The 20,927-nt window shown below is 42.8% G+C and overlaps 1 protein-coding gene across 1 annotated transcript in view; it reads left to right on the forward strand.

The window, feature by feature from the left end:
• Positions 1-20,927, forward strand: part of MYO1E (myosin IE) — a 213,178-nt gene that overhangs the window by 125,996 nt on the left and 66,255 nt on the right. Inside the window, exons 9-16 of the mRNA XM_011282905.4 lie at positions 101-233; positions 6,594-6,790; positions 9,422-9,502; positions 9,809-9,895; positions 12,474-12,560; positions 13,531-13,698; positions 14,691-14,776; positions 17,187-17,268. Coding sequence (XP_011281207.2) covers positions 101-233; positions 6,594-6,790; positions 9,422-9,502; positions 9,809-9,895; positions 12,474-12,560; positions 13,531-13,698; positions 14,691-14,776; positions 17,187-17,268 — 921 coding nt within the window. The remainder of the gene's footprint in view (positions 1-100; positions 234-6,593; positions 6,791-9,421; positions 9,503-9,808; positions 9,896-12,473; positions 12,561-13,530; positions 13,699-14,690; positions 14,777-17,186; positions 17,269-20,927) is intronic.

Here is a 20,927-nt window from a genome sequence, read left to right on the forward strand (position 1 = left end):
GTGTGACTCCACACAACTCAATCTCAGCTCTGGCTTCTTTATCACATGCTTACAAAGCTGGCGACCAGCTCATCTGGATCATTTCTCTTTTCTCTCCCAGCACGCGATGAACGTGATCGGGATCTTTGCCGAGGAGCAGACGCTGGTCCTACAGATAGTGGCAGGGGTCCTCCACCTGGGGAACATCAGCTTCAAGGAAGTTGGCAATTATGCGGCTGTGGAGAGTGAGGAGTGTGAGTAGCTCCGGCATTGGACGACGGTTGAATGTGGGTGATCAGAAGCTGCCTGCCGTTTTCCTTTTGCTAAGGTGTCAGCCGAGGATTTAGGGAAAAGATGAGGAGTCTTGTGTCCTGCTGAGACAGAGCAAATGGGCTTAAGAGAGTCTGGGCCTCTCCTGTGCACCTGCCCTCCTCACCATGTCCCACACCAGTAGACCATTCATGAGATCATTTCCGTTTCAGTTTACCATCACCCTTGGGGGAGTCTGGCAGAATTTTGCATCTAGGTTTAAAACTAAAGTGAGATTTTAATGAAGATTAGAGTTAATAGCTAAATAATCCAAAAGATTTGTCTCCTAATAACTGGCCTTGAGGGTCTACCTCCACCTAAAGGTCCCAAAGAACAAATGATCAGGTATATGTCAATAAGGAAAGCTCACAGATTGAGCTCACCTGTGGGTTGGCTTAGATTGGATTCTGAAAACAGGGGGAAAAAAGCAGGGGGCAGGGGCATTGGCTGTTGTGTCGATATTCCTGAGATCATCTTTCACGGTCACCTCTGTGGTAGTCAGAAGCCTGAAGACCTGAATGATCGTGTTTACTCTTTGAGAAGTCGGTCCCTCCCGCAGAGACACGTTATTGGTTGTGCATGCCACAGTTGGCCACAAGCACCGTGTTGGGTGACTTCAGCCTCTGAGGCATCAGCTGGCTCTCCAGGCGGCTCTCAGAACCCACACAGCCGTCAGCCACCCAGGAGGACATTTCTTCCTTTCTCAGCATTCTTCCAGGGAGATAAATTTAGATGCTTAGCAATAAATAGTATCCCACTCATTGCTGACAACGCAGGGAGGCTATTTCCATTCCAAATAAGGTCCTTGTTTTATATCTTTGTTTTCTTTTGTGATAAAAGAGGGAAGTTCTGCTGACTTCTGATGTCTATCCGATAAAGAGAAAGATGAATCATGTTGACCAGGGAAGGGAGCGGGGTAGAAAACAGTAAATATATGGGTGTGCATAAAGTCTAGAAACAGGACCTAATAACAATAACTATATTTCTAGACTTACGTATGTTTTCCATCACATTTAACAAATGTGCATATGTATCCAGGAGGGTCATTAACACTTGTCCTTTTAACGTTGACAGTGTGGTTGCTGGGGAAGTAGACTGAATTTCTCTTTCTTGGATAGTACACTCTTTTATCACTTCTTTATGCTGGAGAACAAAACCACTCTGTCACAGCAAGCATGCCCCCGTATGCTTGAGCCAAGAAGTGGTTCATTGCACATTGATGTCCGGAGGAAGTAGCCTCCTCAGCCAACTGGGCAAGGCCCAGGATTGGCAACCAACTGCCTTGACATGTGCCCTGATTGGAGGTGGTGGAGTGACAGAGATCAGGAAAGGCTGTGCTTGAGACCGAAGAGATCTAACAAAGAATTGGGCCCTCCTTCTGATAATTTGTTTCCTGCTCAGTTGGTATACCTTTCTTCACAGGAGTCATTACCTCAGCACAGTGCTCTCACCTACCCTTCTGCTCATCCACTTGTTCCCTTCTCTTGAGGGGACCATGGTTTCCAGTCTCTTGTATTCCTTTCAGAGCAACTGCACTCGGCCATTCTTCTTCTCACTTTTGTGCATTAATGGGAGCATTAAACGTAATGTTCTACAGTTGCTTGTTCACTTATTATATCCTGAAGATTATTCTGTCCATTAAGGAGCTTCATCCTTTTTAGCTGCATAGTATTTGGTTGTTTGGCTATGTATACTTTTATTGAATCAGGCATCTGTTGGTGGGTGTGAAGGTGGTTTTAGAACTGATGCTATTACAGTACTGAAGGAACACATTAAAATGAATAACTCATGTTTGAGTCTATCTCATGGAATAAATTTTTAGAGGGAAGTGTTAGCCCGTGTTCTTCTAGCAGAAGAAAGCAGACATTCTCCAGCTATTATAGTAAAAAATGGTAAGATTCCTTGCCTAATAAAGCAAAACAGCCATCAGGGATGACAGATTTTGCTGTTAACCTGACCTTAGACCAGTGGAGCTATAGAATTTCCTGAGTCAGACCTTTACACTGCTGAGAAGTCAAACAAACCTCACGTTAGGCACATGTGTGTCTGTCATAACCTCTATAGTAAGATGACATACTTTTGGAAACAAGTCTTCCTTCAAAGACAATCACCTTTGAATTTTGTTGAAAGAAAAAAATTACTATGTAAAAACTACCTGAAGTACTAAGGGACAGCCCCACTCCTTTTACTAATGGATTAGAAAGCACAGTAATCACTGAATTCTACACCTGAAACTAATATTACACTGTATATTAACTAACTGGAATTTAAATAAAAACTTGGGATAGAAAAAAAGAGAGGGGCGCCTGGGTGGCGCAGTCGGTTAAGCGTCCGACCAGCCAGGTCACGATCTCACCGTCTGTGAGTTCGAGCCCCGCGTCAGGCTCTGGGCTGATGGCTCGGAGCCTGGAGCCTGTTTCCGATTCTGTGTCTCCCTCTCTCTCTGCCCCTCCCCCGTTCATGCTCTGTCTCTCTCTGTCCCAAAAATAAATAAAAACGTTGAAAAAAAAATTTAAAAAAAAAAAGAAAAAAAGAGAGAGCAGAGAACTTCATTCACCACCAAAGACAGACCACATTTACCTTGCCATTTCTTTTGTATTTGTAAAACGGAATTTTGTTTTGCTACATCTTTTTAGTTCATCTTCTCTGTACTTTAGATGTAAACAGAAAAATTAAATCGAACTTTGCTTTACACTTTAATGCAACAAGAGAACTCTATTTTCATTATCAAAATGCATTGAAACATTGCTTCCTAGCAGGTTCTTTTATGTTCTACATAACTCTGATGAACATTACCGGGGTTATTATCAGCTTTTTGAAATTAATCGATGCCTCCACCCTCCTTCCCTCCCCACAGCCTCCAAGCTTCTGCACTGACGCTCTTCTCCAGCCACACCTGCACACACCCTCATGGAAATTCACACCCCAAAGGCAGTCAAATATGAGCAGCCCTGTGATTTCAGCACCAGGGCAGCCTCTGAAGAAAATACAAGGCCATAAAAGCTTGTATTTGAAAAACATGGCATGGATTTTCTTCAAAGCAAGTACTAGATTTCTTCTCCCTAAGCTTGTGGCTCTGATTCTTGGCCAGATTCCATGCCTTGTTTTTCAAGTGCCTGTGGTCCGTCACTCCTGTCTTCTTCTAATAGAAGCAGTGGGAGACATGGAAGTTAGCATGTCTCTTTTTCAGTCTCAGATAAGGACCCGAGGACTTAGCCCCTAGTGTTGTATTTCTTTAGTTGAGATCATAGAGATAAGGGCGTAAACATTTTTACCAAGTATTTGAATTGTGTCCCTATTTTAGCATGGTTAGGGGCTTGGGAAAAGCCCATATTTACAGAATATACAAATAGAGGCTAATTATTCATTGTATCAAGGTATTCACTGCATGGTTACCATAAACAGTGAGGGGCCATTGCTAATAATATCCACTTTATTAAGTGATGCATGTATGTGCCTAACTGCCTGGCAATGGTGATAATAACCCACATTGTAGCTTCGCCTTAGTAAAGTCCTCTTCTATGTCACTTCGGTAAATGTCTCTTGTTCTCACACCAACACTGCACGTGTCCAGTCTGAGTTATTATGGACATCTTATGTCCTTGCTCTGTGCGAAGGTAAGTTTCACTTTAGTGGAAGACACATCCAGATTCTTTTTTTTTTAATTTCTTTTTTTTTAATTTTATTTTATATTTTTTAAAATTTATACCCAAATTAGTTAGCACATAGTGCAACAATGATTTCAGGAGTAGATTCCTTAGTGCCCCTTACCCATTTAGCCCATCCCCCCTTCCCACAACCCTTCCAGTAGCCCTCAGTTTGTTTTCCATATTTAAGAGTCTTTTCTGTTTTGTCCCCCTCCCTGTTTTTATATTATTTTTGTATCCCTTCCCTTATGTTCATCTGTTTTGTCTCTTAAAGTCATCATATGAGTGAAGTCATATGATTTTTGTCTTTCTCTGACTAATTTCACTTAGCATAATGCCCTCCAGTTCCATCCACGTAGTTGGAAATGGCAAGATTTCATTCTTTTTGATTGCCAAGTAATACTCCATTGTATATATATACCATATCTCCTTTATCTATTCATCCGTCGATGGACATTTGGGCTCTTTCCATACTTTGGCTATTGCTGATAGTGCTGCTATAAACATGGGGGTGCATGTGTCCCTTTGAAACAGCACACCTGTATCCCATGAATAAATGCCTATTCCTGCAATTGCTGGGTCGTAGGGTAGTTCTATTTTTAGTTTTTTGAGGAACCTCCATACTATTTTCCAGAGTGGCTGCACCAGCTTGCATTCCCAAGACACATCCAGATTCTTAAACATATGTGCTAACATTAAAACCAAACTAAAGGAAATGGCCATTGGCAAATGAGTGCACTTGATCTTGTTCACGTGCCCTTTGTAAAAGGAAGCCCTTCTACTAGTCAGAGCATTGTTGTGGAACGCTAGCATAGATAATAAATACCTTGTTCTGGCATTACACTTCTTCAAAATGCATTCACTGACTTAATATCATTGGAAGGTATATACTGAAAATGTCAGCCCGTTCATTCTAACACCATCTGTGAAATTCAGATTATCCTTTATTGGGAGGCTTGTGATTTTTGAGCATTATCATGAAGTCTTGGACAAAAATCCTTTTATCAGAAACTTTTGATACAGTTTTATGCAGAAAAAGAAGACTGCTACCCAGGTTTAGAGTTTGGATTTGTGTCCATGTAAATCTTTCATTCATACTGCAAAAAATCTGAGCATTCTTTCATGACCCAGCATGGTGTCACTTATTCACATTACAGTGTTTTGAGCAGAAATCAAGAAAATCCATTTATATCATGAGCCCTCCTCTTGGCAAGTTCCATGGCTTAAAATAAGTTACTAAGCCATCCATTCAGCTCTTCTATTCGAAGACCAAAACTATGTTACTACATGTCCTTAGGATGGGATGGATGTGCTGTGACATGAATAACACCGATGCTCTCCATTTCGCTCCAGACACGTCTCTCAGAGAAATCTTATAAACCACACCCTCCCACACACAAGAAGCCATCCAGACCCCCTTTGACTCCAGGCCAAATTTCATATACCATTCAAGGACCTCCCCTGTGGGAATTCACCCCTACCTTGTAATCACCTACCTTAACTTTCAGCTGTAGCCAATGTTGGGCCCTTTGCTGTACCTTGACCGTGTGTCCTAAGTCACTGCTTCCACACCTGTGCATGTCCCATTGCCCTCCCCTCGTCTCTCTCTTCCCCTGCTTCTGTGCAAATCCTGTTCATCCTTTTTTAAAAAAAATTTATTTTGAGAGAGAGAGTTTGTGACCCAGGGGGCGGGGTGGGGGGAAGGGGAGATGGGAGCGGGTAGAGAGAGGAAGAGAGAGAGAATCCTAAGGAGGCTCTGTGTTGTCAGCGCAAAGCCCGATGCAGGGATCGATCCCATGAACCATGAGGTCATGACCTGAACTGAAATCAAGAGTCAGGTGCTTAACTGACTGAGCCACCCAGATGCCCCAATCCTGTTCATCCTTTAAGGCCCCACCCAAATCCCACATCTTCCTTGACTACCCCAGCAAGTTGTAACAGCTTCCTGTTCTCAATTCCTCTAGGACTTTATTGTCTGCCTGTATTACATATTCAGCTTTTAGTAAGCTTCTGAATTTGGTACAGTGTCCAGGCCTCAACTAGATGGGTCTTCAAGATTTTTTAATATTTTGTGTTCTGTCCTCTCTAGTAACACTACATGTGGTAAGCATTCAGTAAATATCTGATTGCTTGTAATTGTTAGTTTCATGATACCAGGTGCTTCAACATTTTTGGGAATGATGCTATGAAAACACCATACCAGAAAGGAAGAAAACAATTTTTGGAGCCAAAGAAATGTCTCTTGATTTAGTTCCTTCCGGGCTGCCTTGCTGCAAGCTTGGAAAGATGTCCATTTTAGGCATTTAACTGGGATCTCAGTAGGGGAGATTGGTTCGCCATCCTTCTTGGATCACTGATTTGTATCATTGGAAGTTTCAGTCATCATAGGAATTGACTCATGTAATAGAACAATTGAGAAAAACAAAGTGGATGGATGTGTGTGGGACTGCTGATAAGCAGTCTTCAGTAGAGTGAAAGTTTTGGGGGGCCAATGATGGTGTCTTGTATGTGCACATGTGTACCCATGCACATGCACACACACACACACACACACACACACACACACACACACACACACACACACAAATGCCTGCACATGTTTGTGAAGTGAATTGTTAAAATTCTGAAAGAAATCATGCTTTATTTTGTTTTCTATAGTTTTGGCTTTTCCTGCATATCTCCTGGGGATAAACCAGGACCGGCTGAAAGAGAAGCTCACAAGCCGGCAGATGGATAGTAAGTGGGGAGGCAAGTCAGAGTCCATCCACGTGACCCTCAACGTGGAGCAGGCCTGTTACACCAGGGATGCACTTGCAAAGGCCCTGCACGCCCGGGTCTTTGATTTCTTGGTAGATGTAAGTAATCACAAGTTCACATTTTAGCTATAAAAATCACTAAGGGCTTTGTTTTCATGTTTTGGCTTATTCCTTATAACCATTATAATGCTTACTCCTCTGTTATCCTTTTACCCTGGGATCACTGAATCCCACTTTTACTTCTAGAATTGCCCAGCAAGATGCTAATATGGTAACAGCTTCATCTGGACAAAATACTCAGTAGAGCCAGAACTATAGAACAGAAAAAGGGGAGACCCGTGGTCATGAAACTTTGTTGACTTTCGAGCCTAAAGCTTTAGAATACTGTATTTGTTAAATATTGCTATGTTACACATCAGCCCCAAATTAGTGGCTTAAAACAATAAGCATTTATTCTGTCACAGTTGCTGCAGGAAGTGACTTAGCTTGGTGATTCTGATTCAGGGACGAGGCTAAAGTCAAGATCTTGACTGGAGCTACTAGTCTTCCATCTAGAGTTGGAAGATCTACTTCCAAGATGGTACATTCCTATGGCTGTTGGCAAGATGACTCACATCCCTGCTACATGAGCCTTCTTTGGGGATGTTTGAAGATTGTCGCAACATGGCAGTTGGTTCCCCCCAGAATGAGTGATCTAAGAGAGAGAATAAGGAAGAAGCCAGAAATATTTTAATTTGTAAACTTGGACTGAAATATTGACACCCTGCCGTACTCTATTCACTAGAAGCAAGTCACTAAGTACAGCCCACAGTTAAGGGGAAGAGAATTAGGTTCTACCTTTTGAAGGGAAACATGTCAAAGACTTTAGATATATTTTAGAACTATCACAGGCTGTTTTTATAATGGCATAATCACATATACTTCTATCTATCTATCTATCTATCTATCTATCTATCTATCTATCTACCTAGCTATCTATCACAGATTCTGAAAATTAGTCTTTCAGAAGTATAGAACTGCCAGTGACAGTCTCTGAATCACCATAGCCTCTAAATGGTAGAACAGTAATAGCAAACACTTACGTAGCCCTTACTATGTGCCAGATGCCATTCTAAGTATTTTAGAAAAAATAACTCACGTCATTCTTACAGCAACCATGTGACTGGGGTATTATTATCCTATTTTACAGATAACTTGGGCACAGAGACGCTAAGGAACTTCCCCAAAATCACGCTACTATTAAGTGATAAATCTAGGAACTATACCCAAGTGATTTGACAGTGTTCTAGCTATATTCTGCTTCTCTGTCTTTGATATATTAAAGCTAGAAAGAACCCTAGGGGGACCCTAGTCAAAGAACAATATGCCCATTAGATCCAAACAGTTTGTGTTTGAATCCAGCCACCATCTATATGGCTTAAAGTGTGGTTAGGTGTGGTTAGGGTTGAGTAGGGCAGGGCAGGATAGGGTAATTATTCTGTGTACTTCTTGTGGAAGGTCAGGGTCATACTAAACATTAGTCATGCTTTTTACTTGTCCAGACTCCTCATTTTATTGACAAGGGAATCTTAAGCCTAAGTACAAGTGCATCTGCCCAAGGCCATTCAGCAAGAGAGTGGTGCAGAATTGACCGTAGAACCCACATCTCTTGTCTCTTTATTCAGTGTGCCTTCCAGTGCTAGACTTACCACCTTATTTCCTTTTTGCCTGCCCTTTATGTTTTGTGTGGTGAAAGCAGACGGATGCCCCATGTAATTCGAGCGGACATTTACTGGGCATTGACCATGTGCCAGGCACTGGGCTAAGTGTTGTGTGTCATTACCCATTAGCTCACAAAAGATGCCACATCATTTTTTTGGCCTGGAAAACACTTCTGGTGCTTCCATATTCATCCAGGTGTTCACCACCTCCAGGAACCTTTCTCCTGTGCTCCTCCCTGCCCTGCAGCCCTCCCCAAGCCCCTAGAACCTGCACCCACCCTCTCTTGTTCAGTCTAGCCATTGGCTTGCGCATCCCTTCTCACAGCGATCCAGAACACTAGGCCTAGACCCCTAGACCCTGCCTTTAGCCCATGGCGGGCTTAGGGATTCTAATGTTATCGCCATTGTTGGGAAAATTGTAGCAAGAATTAATGGAAACACATGGAAAGCACTGAGCAAAGCCTGCCACCGGTGAATGGTAAATACACGGAGGCTCCTTTTATTATTATCACTTTAATAATAATTACTGGCATTATTATCTGTAGCTGGCTCACCCTCTCTATAAGCTCCTGGGAACAGAGATTGTCTCTGCCTTGATATCCCCCCTCCCCCCCTCCCCACCCCATGCTGTGTTAGGGAAGCATTAAATGGCTCCTGAACAGGATCAACAGAAATAATATTTATGGATGTTGTCTTATTGGTTTTTTTTATATGAAATAGGTTTGACTTTCATCATCCAAGATGACATTTTCTTCCAGTTCTCTAGACTTCCTGAGAAAAACTAAGTGCCAGAAGTTAATGGCTTTCATCATTAAGCAACAGTAGCTTTTTTGCATCCTGGTGGTTTCCCAGCGTACTTGACCTTGCACCAAGACTCTTTTTTTAAGCTGCAAATCACCTCTCGTCTTGCCATCCTGTTTCCAGCAGGCAGTAGAATTTGCTGTGTACAGTCTTGCTTTCCTTTCCCGCATGCATGTCCCTTTCTAATAGGAAAGAAAAGTTAATTGCCATGCTGGTTACTCTCTCGTAGTCCATCAACAAAGCAATGGAGAAGGACCATGAAGAATACAACATTGGTGTCCTGGACATCTATGGCTTTGAAATATTCCAGGTAAGACCATTTTGAATATCTGGGGCCCCGGGAGGGTGATGCATTTCATCTGGCTTGAAATAAAGAATTCTAGGTAATGGGGGGGGGGGGGGAACCCACTGCAGTTCATTTTTGCCTCTGTACGTTCTTCATGTACCTTTACTGAATTAGTTTCCCCTAAATATAAACTATGTTGCTGTCTACTGATGCCTCCAACATCTCTGTTAAGACTTTTCACACTGAAACATTTCACTAAATCACTTAAGAAATGACTTCATAATGATTTTGCAGTAACAATTACATGCAAGTAACCTTTTTTTCTTCTAGAAAAATGGCTTTGAGCAGTTTTGTATCAATTTTGTTAATGAAAAATTACAGCAGATTTTTATTGAACTGACATTAAAGGCAGAACAGGTAAGCAGTCGCTCTTGTTTCATCTGATTTCTAACTTGTTTCGTTTAAAAGGTATAAATGTCTCTCTTTTCTTACTAGATTCAACTTTTAGCCTTGTATTAGGAAACGTACTTAATAAAGTCAGACAGAAAAACCATATGCCAGTGTGACATTTTAGTCTATGAATTGTAAACACCATCTGCTACAGTTTCTTTCTCCTTTAAGCAAATGATGTTGTGAAATTGGACTTCTTACTGGCTGCTGTTACTACTCTGACTCATTGACCGAGTGGAAAATGGAAACCCAGTTCCAACCCCAATTGTCTATGGCATGGACTGTGTTCCAAAGGAAAAACTTGATTTTCTCAGATCCGCTCGACTCCCAATCTTCCTTAAATACAGACAAAGCTGGTGTTTTTCATTCTAATGTGAAGTAACATGTCTTACTTCTAGTTTCTCCTCAAAGTCCCATGCAGGTTCGCTTTTAATCTGGATACCATGTTGTTCTGGATTTCTAGGATAGCTGTTAACCAAGTACCGTCAACAGAGTGGCTTAAAACAACAGACATCACTTCTCTCATAGTTCAGAAAGCTTGAGTCTGAGGGTCACTAGGACCAGACTCCTTCCTTGCCTCTTCCAGCTTCTGTGGCTCCTGGTGTCTCTGTCCTATGTCAGCAACTCCAGTCTCTGCCTCTCCCTTCACATGCTCTTTCTCTCTCTGTGTCCCTCTTCGCCCAAATCTCCCTCTCCTTTCTCTTGTAAAGACACCCGTCACTGGAGTAAGGGACCACCCTAACTCCACAATGATTTCATTTTCAAGATCCTTAGCTAAATATATCGCAAAGATCCTATTTCCAAACCTCGCATTTTGAAGTTTTAGGCGGACATGAAATCTCGGGGACACATGCAACCTGCTGCACTATGAATGGTTGTTTGGGGGGACGTTAAGTCATGGAAGTGACCAATGGTTTCCACATAAACCCCTGCCCTGGTGTTGTAGCCTTCCACCACGTCAGAGCGGCTAGAGCAGAACAGCCAGGGGAAGGCGTGGTAGGGCTGAGACCGGATGAAGTAGGCAGAGGCTCGATCATACAGGAATGTTGTAGGGCGTGGTGGAAGCTTCAGATTTTATAGTAAGTATGACGGGAAACCCTGGGGGAGTTTTGAGCAGAGACTGACCTGGTCTGCTTTGTGTTTTTGAAAAGATTACTTAGGCTCTATAGACTTCTAGAGTGAGATGAGGGGAAGGCAAACAGGAGTGGAAGTTGAGGGGCGCCTGGGTGACTCAGTTGGTTAAGTGTCCAACTATGATCTCATGGTTTGTGAGTTCGAGCCCCTCATCGGGCTCTGCGCTGACAGCTCAGAGGCTGGATCCTGCTTTGGATTCTGTGTCTCCCTCTGTCTCTGCCCCACCCCTGCTCAGGCTCTGTCTCTCTCTTTCTCTCTCTCTCAAAAATAAACATTGGGGGGGGAAAAGGAGTGAAAGTTTAAAAACCAGTTAAGAGACTGGGAAAGAAATGATGGGGGTGTAGATGATGATGATAGCAGTAGAGGTGGTAGAACAGTGAGAGGTGGTCCAATTCGATATGTATTTTAGAAAGAGAGTCAATGTCACGTGCTCAAAATAATTAGCAATGAGCTAAGAAGGAAAGAGGAATTCAAGATGATTTCTTGATTTCTACCCTTGTTGCTTGAATAATAGGGCCCATGGTGAGGCTATATACTGAAGATTAAGACTAGGAGAACAGTTGGTTGGCAATGGTGGGGAAATGCAGAATCAGAACTCCACCGAACAAGTTACATTTGTAAGGCTTGACACATCTGAACACAGACTCTAATATAAATGTCATGACCCTGGAACTCGGTGGGGAAGTCTAGACCAGAGAAATAAATTTGGGGGTCATTAGCCTCCAGGTGCTATTTAAAACCGTGGGATTGATTAAAATCCTCTGGAGAAGCAGGGCTGAGAATAGAGGAAGGGCTGAAAGATGGAGCCCAGGGTCTCCCCATCATATGAAGATCTGGAAAGAAGCTAACAAAGCAAGACTGGTGAAGAAGGAGGGAAACCAGGAGAATGGGGTGGTGCTCATCAAGTTAAGTGAGCAGCAGGCTTAAGTGAGGGATGAGCCCTTGAGTATCTAAGGACTAATCTGTACTGCTGTTCGTAGGTTAAATTCAAAGAGATAATTTTGTAACTGGACCTATGGGTTAAGCCATATTAAATTGCTATTGTTTGTATATCAAAAATGATAGTGTGGTAATAAATTTCATATGGTTCAAACTAAATATAAAAACTACTAAGCATAGGGCACCTGCCTGGCTCAGTCAGTAGAGCATGTGACTCTTGATCTCTGGGTCGTGAGGTAGACCCCTGTGTTGGGCATGGAGTTTACTTAAAAAAAAAAAAAAAAAAAAAAACAAGCAATGAAATGTCCCTTTTCTATCCCTCTTAGAAAAACAAAGAAAATTCCCATTGTATGTTGAAGGGCATTCAAATTTCTCTTTCATGGTGACCTGTGTGCCTTTGATAGTCATCTGGGTTGACCTCCAACTAGCCTTCACTGGGTAGTAATGTAAATTCTCGCTTTCTGTCCCTCAGGAAGAGTATGTTCAGGAGGGAATAAGATGGACACCCATTGAGTACTTTAATAACAAAATCGTGTGTGACCTCATAGAGAACAAAGTTGTAAGTATCAGTCTGCTGTGTCCCTTCACTGCACACAGGTTTACGTCGAGTAGGTTTCTGTTCTCTGTGTCATTGTTTTAGGATGGGGGAAGTGACAACTCTGATTTGCAGAGAATGTTTACAATTACATCAATTTTGTGTATAGACTTATGTGTAGTAATACCAACATGTATATATGAATAGAATGTCAATTTACAATTGGAAGTTTTTACTGACTTCTGAGAGGAGACAGTGAGAACTAACGTGGATGGCATAGGGTATGAAGAGACATAAAATTGGCCCTGCCTTCTGACCATTTATACATCTTCACCAAGAGAAAACAACAGAGATGTAGGCAGAGATCTCCTCAGTACTGTTTTGTTTTGGTTTGGTTTTTATAAAAGTCCAAAACGGGAAACCGTAAAAACATCCGAAGACAATTCAGTCGTTGAATAAACTATAGCATAGCAGAGCAGCAAAATATAGCCATTAAAATATTAAGTATGAAGACTGTGTAAAACATGAAGACTGTTTATAAACCAGTGCTGTGTGAAAAAAAAGTCACACATAGAATGTATAGAGTCTGTAACTGTGTCAACCATGCCTCTGTGGGTAACAGGCTGAAAGTGAATATTAAGAAATGAATTAAGGTCAAAGGAAAATGTTTTCATTTTTCTTTTGGGTTTTGAGAATCAACTTAGTACAAATAGGAGTCAGCAGATAGTGATCTGTGTATGACTCTGAATAGAACTTTGGGAAGTTAAGCAATTTTTTTTTGTTTTACATGGACTTTCCTCCATCATTAGATCTAAGTGGCAACTCCCATTTGGGATTATTAATGGCATTTTTGCTTAGAGGGAAAGACTGATTTTCAAGATGGTATCTTGAGTCTAGGGAACTATTTCCTTGCTTAAGAAAAGACCCCATAAGCCACGGAACTGGGGCTTTAAACAGTCACTGAATTGGGACTTTGTCTTCTTGGTACCACCAGAACCCTCCTGGGATCATGAGCATCCTGGACGACGTGTGTGCCACGATGCACGCAGTGGGGGAGGGGGCGGACCAGACCCTGCTGCAGAAACTTCAGATGCAGATTGGGAATCACGAGCACTTCAACAGCTGGAACCAAGGCTTCATTATTCACCATTATGCTGGGAAGGTATGTCCAGAGAGCAAGGGTCCCATGGGAAAGGAGAAGTTACCCTTTCCAACACCTACCTTAATGTTTTAAGCCTTTGGGTCTGTGATCTGTTTTCTCATGAGCCAACTGATAACAATATCCCTAGAGTTTCACCTGCTTCACTGTATTTTATTCACTCAGCATTCATTCATTCATTCATTCATTCAACAGCATGGGACATATGAAGTATGTGCAAAGGCAGTACAAAGGATTGTATACACTACTGCATGTTTTTAAATCGTGAATCACCCTGCTGAAGGAATGGATTTGTGTCTTGCCTCTTGCTGCAGTCACAAGCCTGTGTTCCTTATCTGTAAATAAGGCTTGCTTTTGATGTTTGTTCTCATAAGACGCATGGTCATCAGGTGCCTGCTGGTTACCAGGTTTGTCTAGGTGCCGGTGATACAAAGTAAGTTGAGGTCATGATATTTAGAGTCTTCTAGTCCTATGGAAAATCCACTGGTCTCACCTTTCACCCATCTAATTTCTTGTTCACCAGGGTCCCTGAGCATGATTTTTTGGCTGAATTGATCTAATTGTGACACCATTTGTAGAAAAAAATTGCACTCAGATGACGTGCTCCATTGCAATGGATTAATGAGCAAAAGGAGTTTTATTTTATTCTGTTGTAGTGAAAATTTAGGGAAAGAATTCAGTTTATTACTTAGATACTCCCATGGCTTCACTGAAGAAGGGCTATGTGATCGTGGTAGCTGACGTCCTGGTCATAGATCATCTGAGCCATGTAGGCAGCGGATTACATCCATCAGCATCCACAGACCATCACCACCTAAGTCAGCTAACAAGTTAAATAAAACATGCACAGCCTTAATGTGACAGTTCATGATGAAATCCCAATTGTACATCTGGAAATATTCACACTCTGGTAAGAATAGCCGTGCCAACTTGGATTTTTTTGTTCAATGAAATACTTACAGGATAAAATTAGATTTCTTTCTGTTCTTGGCCAGGTATCTTATGACATGGATGGCTTTTGTGAAAGGAACCGTGACGTGCTGTTTATGGATCTGATCGAGCTTATGCAGAGCAGTGAGCTGTAAGTGTGTTTTACCTTACCTGACATGGGATGTAGGTTTGATAAAATGTTCAATATTTAAGAAAAAGCTTGTGGCAGTTAGTGGTCAGCACTTTGTTCCTTTCAGCTCATTGGACAATTTGGTTTTTCAAAATAACTTTTCCTCTCCAATCCCATGTACCCCTAACACTTTCTGCCTCCCAATTCCATGTGCTGTGTGCATGCCTTCAGGGCCCCTAGCTTTGTCATTTTCAGTAGTATTATCAGGGAGAGGTGGCTATCCTGGGGTTGGGTTGGGATGGCCATTTCTGGCTGTCTAAGAAGGGAACATTCTGGGTCTCTGATACTTTGCCCTTAGAATATCATCCCAAGAATTTTCCATGGTCACTCAATTTTTTTTAATGGCTAATGGCTTTGCAGGATGTGAGATAACGTGTCCCTGAAGCGCTTGGGAAATGGTTCAAGAAACTAGGGAGGGGCAGTTCAAAAGGGATTGCCTCAGAGATTTAACTCCAGAGACCCTGTCTAAGCTATAGGGGTAGGAGCAGTAGGGGCCTCCATTTCCCTTACAACCTTCAGGAGCTCCCAGGACCAGCCCTGCTATGTCCTTCCCTCCCCTCTTCCCTGCAAAGTTTCCCAAGACCTTAGGTAATGGATATAAAGAATAATTTACATGGTCAGGCCCATATAAGCCAGGCAAGCACAATATTGTGCAGTCTTTCAGCTTTTGCAACTTTTAGAGTGACCTCCAAATAATAGCTGCCCTTTTAGTTCCTGTTACTTGAACTGTTGTAATATCAAGGTTAACTTCCTTAGTTAACAGCCCCAAGTCTGCTCATTTTCTAAGAAAACCAAGCATGCTTTTCAGGCTTTGGCCAAAAGTTGTTCTTCTCCACTTAGTTCTCTTCCCCCCACGCCCATACCCTGGCCCTCATCTCCCCATGATCTCTCCATGCTGAAGTTCCCTGAAGCCCCCAACTTTGGAGATTCTGAATTTGTTTTCATTTGAAAACACATAAAATCGATTTGCTCCTGTTAAAAAGTCAGGTAAACCACAAGTTCTGCCTTGTGGGTTTTATGACAGTCAGGTGCAGACATGCTTTCAGATTTTTTTTTTTAATTATTAAAATTTATGACAACTTTGAGAGCTATTGACGCTTCCATGTAAAACTCCTATCCTATAGACACAGTCTATTGTTTATTAAACACACTGGCTTCAAAAATCTATAATCATGTCTGATCAAGTTAAAAGTAGATTGTTGGGAGACTTCCTAGAAAATTTGAGACAGCCCAAAAGCCATTTAGGAGGAATTGAACTTGGTGTCAGATTGCTGGTTTACATGGGTGACTTTATTCGGTCCTTCACCACATACTGATTGAGCACCTGCTATGTACCAGGCTGTGTTCTAGATACCAGGGGCAATGAGGTGACATTGTCCCTGCCCTGTGTCCTGGTGAGGCAGGTATTTGAACAAAGGCAGCTCGATTAGATGGACTAATGAAAATATATTCAACTGGCAAAGAATTGGTGAGTTCCTATCACTCCACATAAAATTACTCCTACTTAAAATAAGTTTTTCAAGGTTTTTTGCAGGGGCAGGGGGGAGGTGCAGTGTACTAATGGCATCGAGTAGGCAAAGGTCACTGATGCTGCAAAACGTCCTACATTGCGTAGGGCAGCCTAACCCTCCCCGCCCCAAGAAAGAATTATCCAGCCCTGAATCCTGGTGTCAATAGCGCCGAGATGGAGAAACCCTGCTTTCAATCAAAGCAGAATCTGTGGGGCCCCTGGGTGGCTCAGTTAGTTAAGCATCTGACTTCGGCTCAGGTCATGATCTTGTGGTGCGTGAGTTCAAGGCTCGTGTCGGCCTCTGTGTTGACAGCTCAGAGCCTGGAGCCTGCTTCGGATTCTGTGTGTCTCTCTCTCTCTCTCTCTCTCTCTCTCTCTCTCTCTCTCTGCCCCTGCCCTGCTCATGCTCTGTTGCTCTCGCTTGCAAAAATAAATAAAAATTAAAAAAAAAAAAAAAAAAAGCAGAATCTGCACTGGACCCCAACAATTCGTACACTTTCCTGAGCTCTGGTCTATCTCACTTAACTCGGTAAACCGGTACCAGTCCTCTCTGTGTGTCCTCTTGCCAAGGTGTACCTCTGTTCTAGTGAGCAGGCAAACTCAAAATGCAGAGTTTTTAATTTAATTTTTCAGGCTTAGACACTAAGATGCTTCTATCTTAGAATTCTTTCTCCGTTTCTTCTGTTCACTGCTTATTTCCCGGGTCACACCTTGATGGCTGGTGCTTTGAGTCAGATGGTCTTTCTGGATCCAAGGTTATGTGCTTCCGGACAGCCCTCTTTCCCATCCTCTACAGAAGCAGGCTTTTGTCCCCCCGAGGTACCCACTGATTGCTAACCCCTTCTCTTTCTCCTTTTTCAGACCTTTTATAAAGTCTTTATTTCCGGAAAATCTGCAAGCTGACAAGAAAGGGCGCCCAACTACTGCCGGAAGCAAAATAAAGGTTTGTTCTATTTGGGGAAGTTTATAGATTCCTATAAGAGGCAGGGATTTCTAGGAGTCAGAAACTGCACCCTTGGGCCAGGATGAGGTCAGTGAGATATAACAGAATGGTTACAGAAGATGCGCAGAAGTAATGTTGCTGCTTGAAAAAAAGTGATGGATATTAAGTACCCCATAGCTTCATAGTCAGCAGATGCTAATCAGCTACTTTCTAAGAGGAAGTGGCTTTAAACAGAATCTGGAAGAATACACATTAAACTATCAGAGAAGATTTTATGATTGAGAGCCACATTCTGGATTTTAAAAAAAAATTTTTTTTAATGTTTATTTATTCTGGAGAGAGAGACAGAGCCTCAGCAGGGGAGGGGCAGAGAGACAGGAAGCATAGAATCCGAATCAGGTTCCAGGTTCTGAGCTTTCAGCACAGAGCCCAGAGTAGGGCTCGAACTCACTGGCCGGGCTGCAAGGTCATGACCTGAGCAAAGTCGGACACTTAACTGACTGAGCCACCCAGGCGCCCCCCAAATTCTGTATTTCGATGACTGTTTTCCAGACTGGACCCCAATACTTGCCAATTATGGAACTTCACGTACCTGAAATTCTGCTGGGTATTATGGGGGCAACTTATGCCCTCAGTGGATCTTGCAGGCCCCTCCTTCTGCAAATTACAGGCATCTCTGACCCCGTGGTGTCTTAACATCAGGAGTTCTTAAGGTGTTTTGGGGGAGTCCCTGTGGAGAGTGCACTGTATCATCTGAGCCTTTGTATGATGAAATTCATTGTCCCTAATTACACTCTGAATTTAAAGGTTGTGTCAAACACACTTAATCATGTCATTCTTTGAGAAAGTCACTAAACTATTTTTTTAAAAATCAGTTAGTGGCGCCCGGGTGGCTCAGTCGGTTAAGTGTCCGACTTCAGCTCAGGTCATGATCTCGCAGTTTGTGGGTTCGAGCCCCATATCGGGCTCTGTGCTGACAGCTCAGAGCCTGGAGCCTGCTTCGGATTCTGTGTCTCCTCCTGTCTCTGCCCCTCCCATGCTCATGCTCTGTCTCTCCCTGTCTGTCAATAATAAATAAACACTAAAAAAAAAATTTTTTTAAGTATCAGTTAAATACCACCACAGTTTTATAATCAATAGGATCATCAAATGATGAACAGCAGGGCTCTGGGGGGGGTCCATTGCCTGTGTTGAAATCCCAGCTCTGGCTTTTACTAGCTTGTGTTTGCCAGCAAGTTACCTAAACTCTCAGTGCATCATTTGCTTTATCTGTAAGATGGGGATCTTTGTACCTATGTCAAGGTGGGGTTGTGATATTAAATTCAGTAATCTGTCAAGGCATTTAGTACACTACCTGAAACATCATAAGCACAAAATGTATCTGATCGGCTACACTGCTCCTTCAGTGCCCTCCTTATGCCCCGTGCTTATTCATCTCTGCTTCATTCTTAGTGAACTCCTAGATGTGCCTGTTTATGCCTCCTCCCTGGCTCTGTGTTTGCAAATCCTGCTCATCCTTCTCACAGTGCCCTCAACAACCCCAGCCTGATGGAAACGATGGTTGTTGTCAGTTCTGGTCGTTGGCTTTCTTTCCTGAGTGTTTCTTGTATGGAAGCCTGCCTCCCCAGCCCCTGAGGGCAAGAACACTGCCTGGAATAAAGGAAATGATTTTTAAAACCTCACAGCATAATGAGAAGATTCTAGTCAAGAGAAGACTTCCGGTTTAGAGAAGGATGCTAGGTGCAAGCTGGGTTTTGAACTAAAGGATAGAGTCCTCTCAGACTAGGGACAGTCATGTTCACAGTACCAGAGACATTTAGTAGCCCTGGACGATCTCTGCATTGAGTTCACTAGAGCAGAGAATGGAAGGCAGAGAGCAGATGCCATTCTTATGAGGCCCCAGCTAGCAATGTCTGTGTGAAGCTTCTGACTCATGCCTTCACTTCAAGGTCCTGGATAAGGATTAGCTCTGGGCTGGAAAATCTAGTCACAAGACTGTCACATTCAGATCCAAGGGGCCCAGATCATCAAGGTTACAATGACTCACTTCCAAGTGGTCTGGATTCTCAGTTGAGCTTATTCCCTAAAAAACAGAGGGTGGAGGTAGGGGCATTTTTCTCCTCCTTGGAGGACTTGGCTTCATATTCTGGTCTCGTTGAATGCTCAAAATTGCCACCTTCTGGGTATACTCAAAGTATTCAGGATTGCAAGGACTGCAAAGATTGCTATTGTCTGGGGAGGTCCATCTCAAGTCAGCCAGCTTAAGTAAGATGATAACACTGTCCATGTCCTCACCCCAAGTGGTACTCTGCTTTGTGGATTATGTTGTCCATGTCTCTGTCTGATGTTCCTGTCCTGCCTCCACGTAGGAGTAAAATTCTCCCTGCTTTGTAATCCCCTCTAAAACACCTCTTAGAATTGCATAGCCATGGCCAATCTCTTACACCTTCCATATCCACAGCATTTTGTAGACATTCAGTATCATCTTCATGATATCCCTAAAGTGCACACATTTAAAGAGATCTATGGGTGCATGGGTGGCTCAGTTGGTTCAGCGGCCAACTTCGGCTCAGGTCATGATCTCACGGTCCGTGAGTTCAAGCCCCGTGTCAGGCTCTGTGCTGACCACTCAGAGCCTGGAGCCTGCTTCGGGTTCTGTGTGTGTGTGTCTCTCTCTCGCTCCTCCCCTGCTTGCTCTCTGTCTCTCGCTCTCTCTCAAAAATAATAAACATCGGGGCGCCTGCGTGGCGCAGTCGGTTAAGCGTCCGACTTCAGCCAGGTCACAATCTCGCGGTCCGTGAGTTCGAGCCCCGCGTCGGGCTCTGGGCTGATGGCTCATAGCCTGGAGCCTGTTTCCGATTCTGTGTCTCCCTCTCTCTCTGCCCCTCCCCTGTTCATGCTCTGTCTCTCTCTGTCCCAAAAATAAATAAACGTTGAAAAAAAAAATTTTTTTAAAAATAATAATAAACATTAAAAAAAAGAGATCTAAAATTCCTTGGAAGCAAAATTAAGTTTATGTTCAAGGTAGTTTTTGTGTTGGGTATTTTATTATTTTCTAATACTTTAAAATTTCAAACCAATCTGTAGGATCTAACTAATGAATATTCATTTGGTGAGAACTGTTCTCTTGTTTATAAGTAATAGTATTCTATATTTAATAGTGCTTTTTGATTTTGAGGCTTCACTAAATTCTGCATTGTTGTGGCTGGAAGGGACCAGTTTTGAAATAAGAGCCAAAGATCAGTGCTGTTGGCAAATGGCACCGAGCTCAGCGCTGGCAAAGTGGACGGGATTGCGGCTTCATCCAAGTGAAAGCGGAGACTCTCTGAGGAGTGGATACGGCAGGAGATGAAAGCACCGTGCAGGGACTGGACTGCTTGACTTTTAACATTTTCTCCAACCTTTAGGTTAAGATGTTAGAGGTCTTCTAGTTCAGTCCTCTTCGTTTACAGATGGAGAAACTGAGGCCCAGAGAAACGTAGTGATTTGTCATAAAGCTTGCAAATAGTAGAGGCAAGACCCCGCCTGGAGCTTGCTAGTAATCTGTGTTGAGGATAAAAGGAGGAGCCTCACCCTGAGCCTTTTCTCACTGCCCCGTCTGCGTGTTTTGATTTATGCTTCTGTTGGGCAAGTAAGTGCCTTTGGTCGCCTTCTGTCCT

The sequence above is a fragment of the Felis catus genome, chromosome B3, assembly GCF_018350175.1.
Source record: "Felis catus isolate Fca126 chromosome B3, F.catus_Fca126_mat1.0, whole genome shotgun sequence".
Lineage (NCBI taxonomy): Eukaryota > Metazoa > Chordata > Mammalia > Carnivora > Felidae > Felis > Felis catus.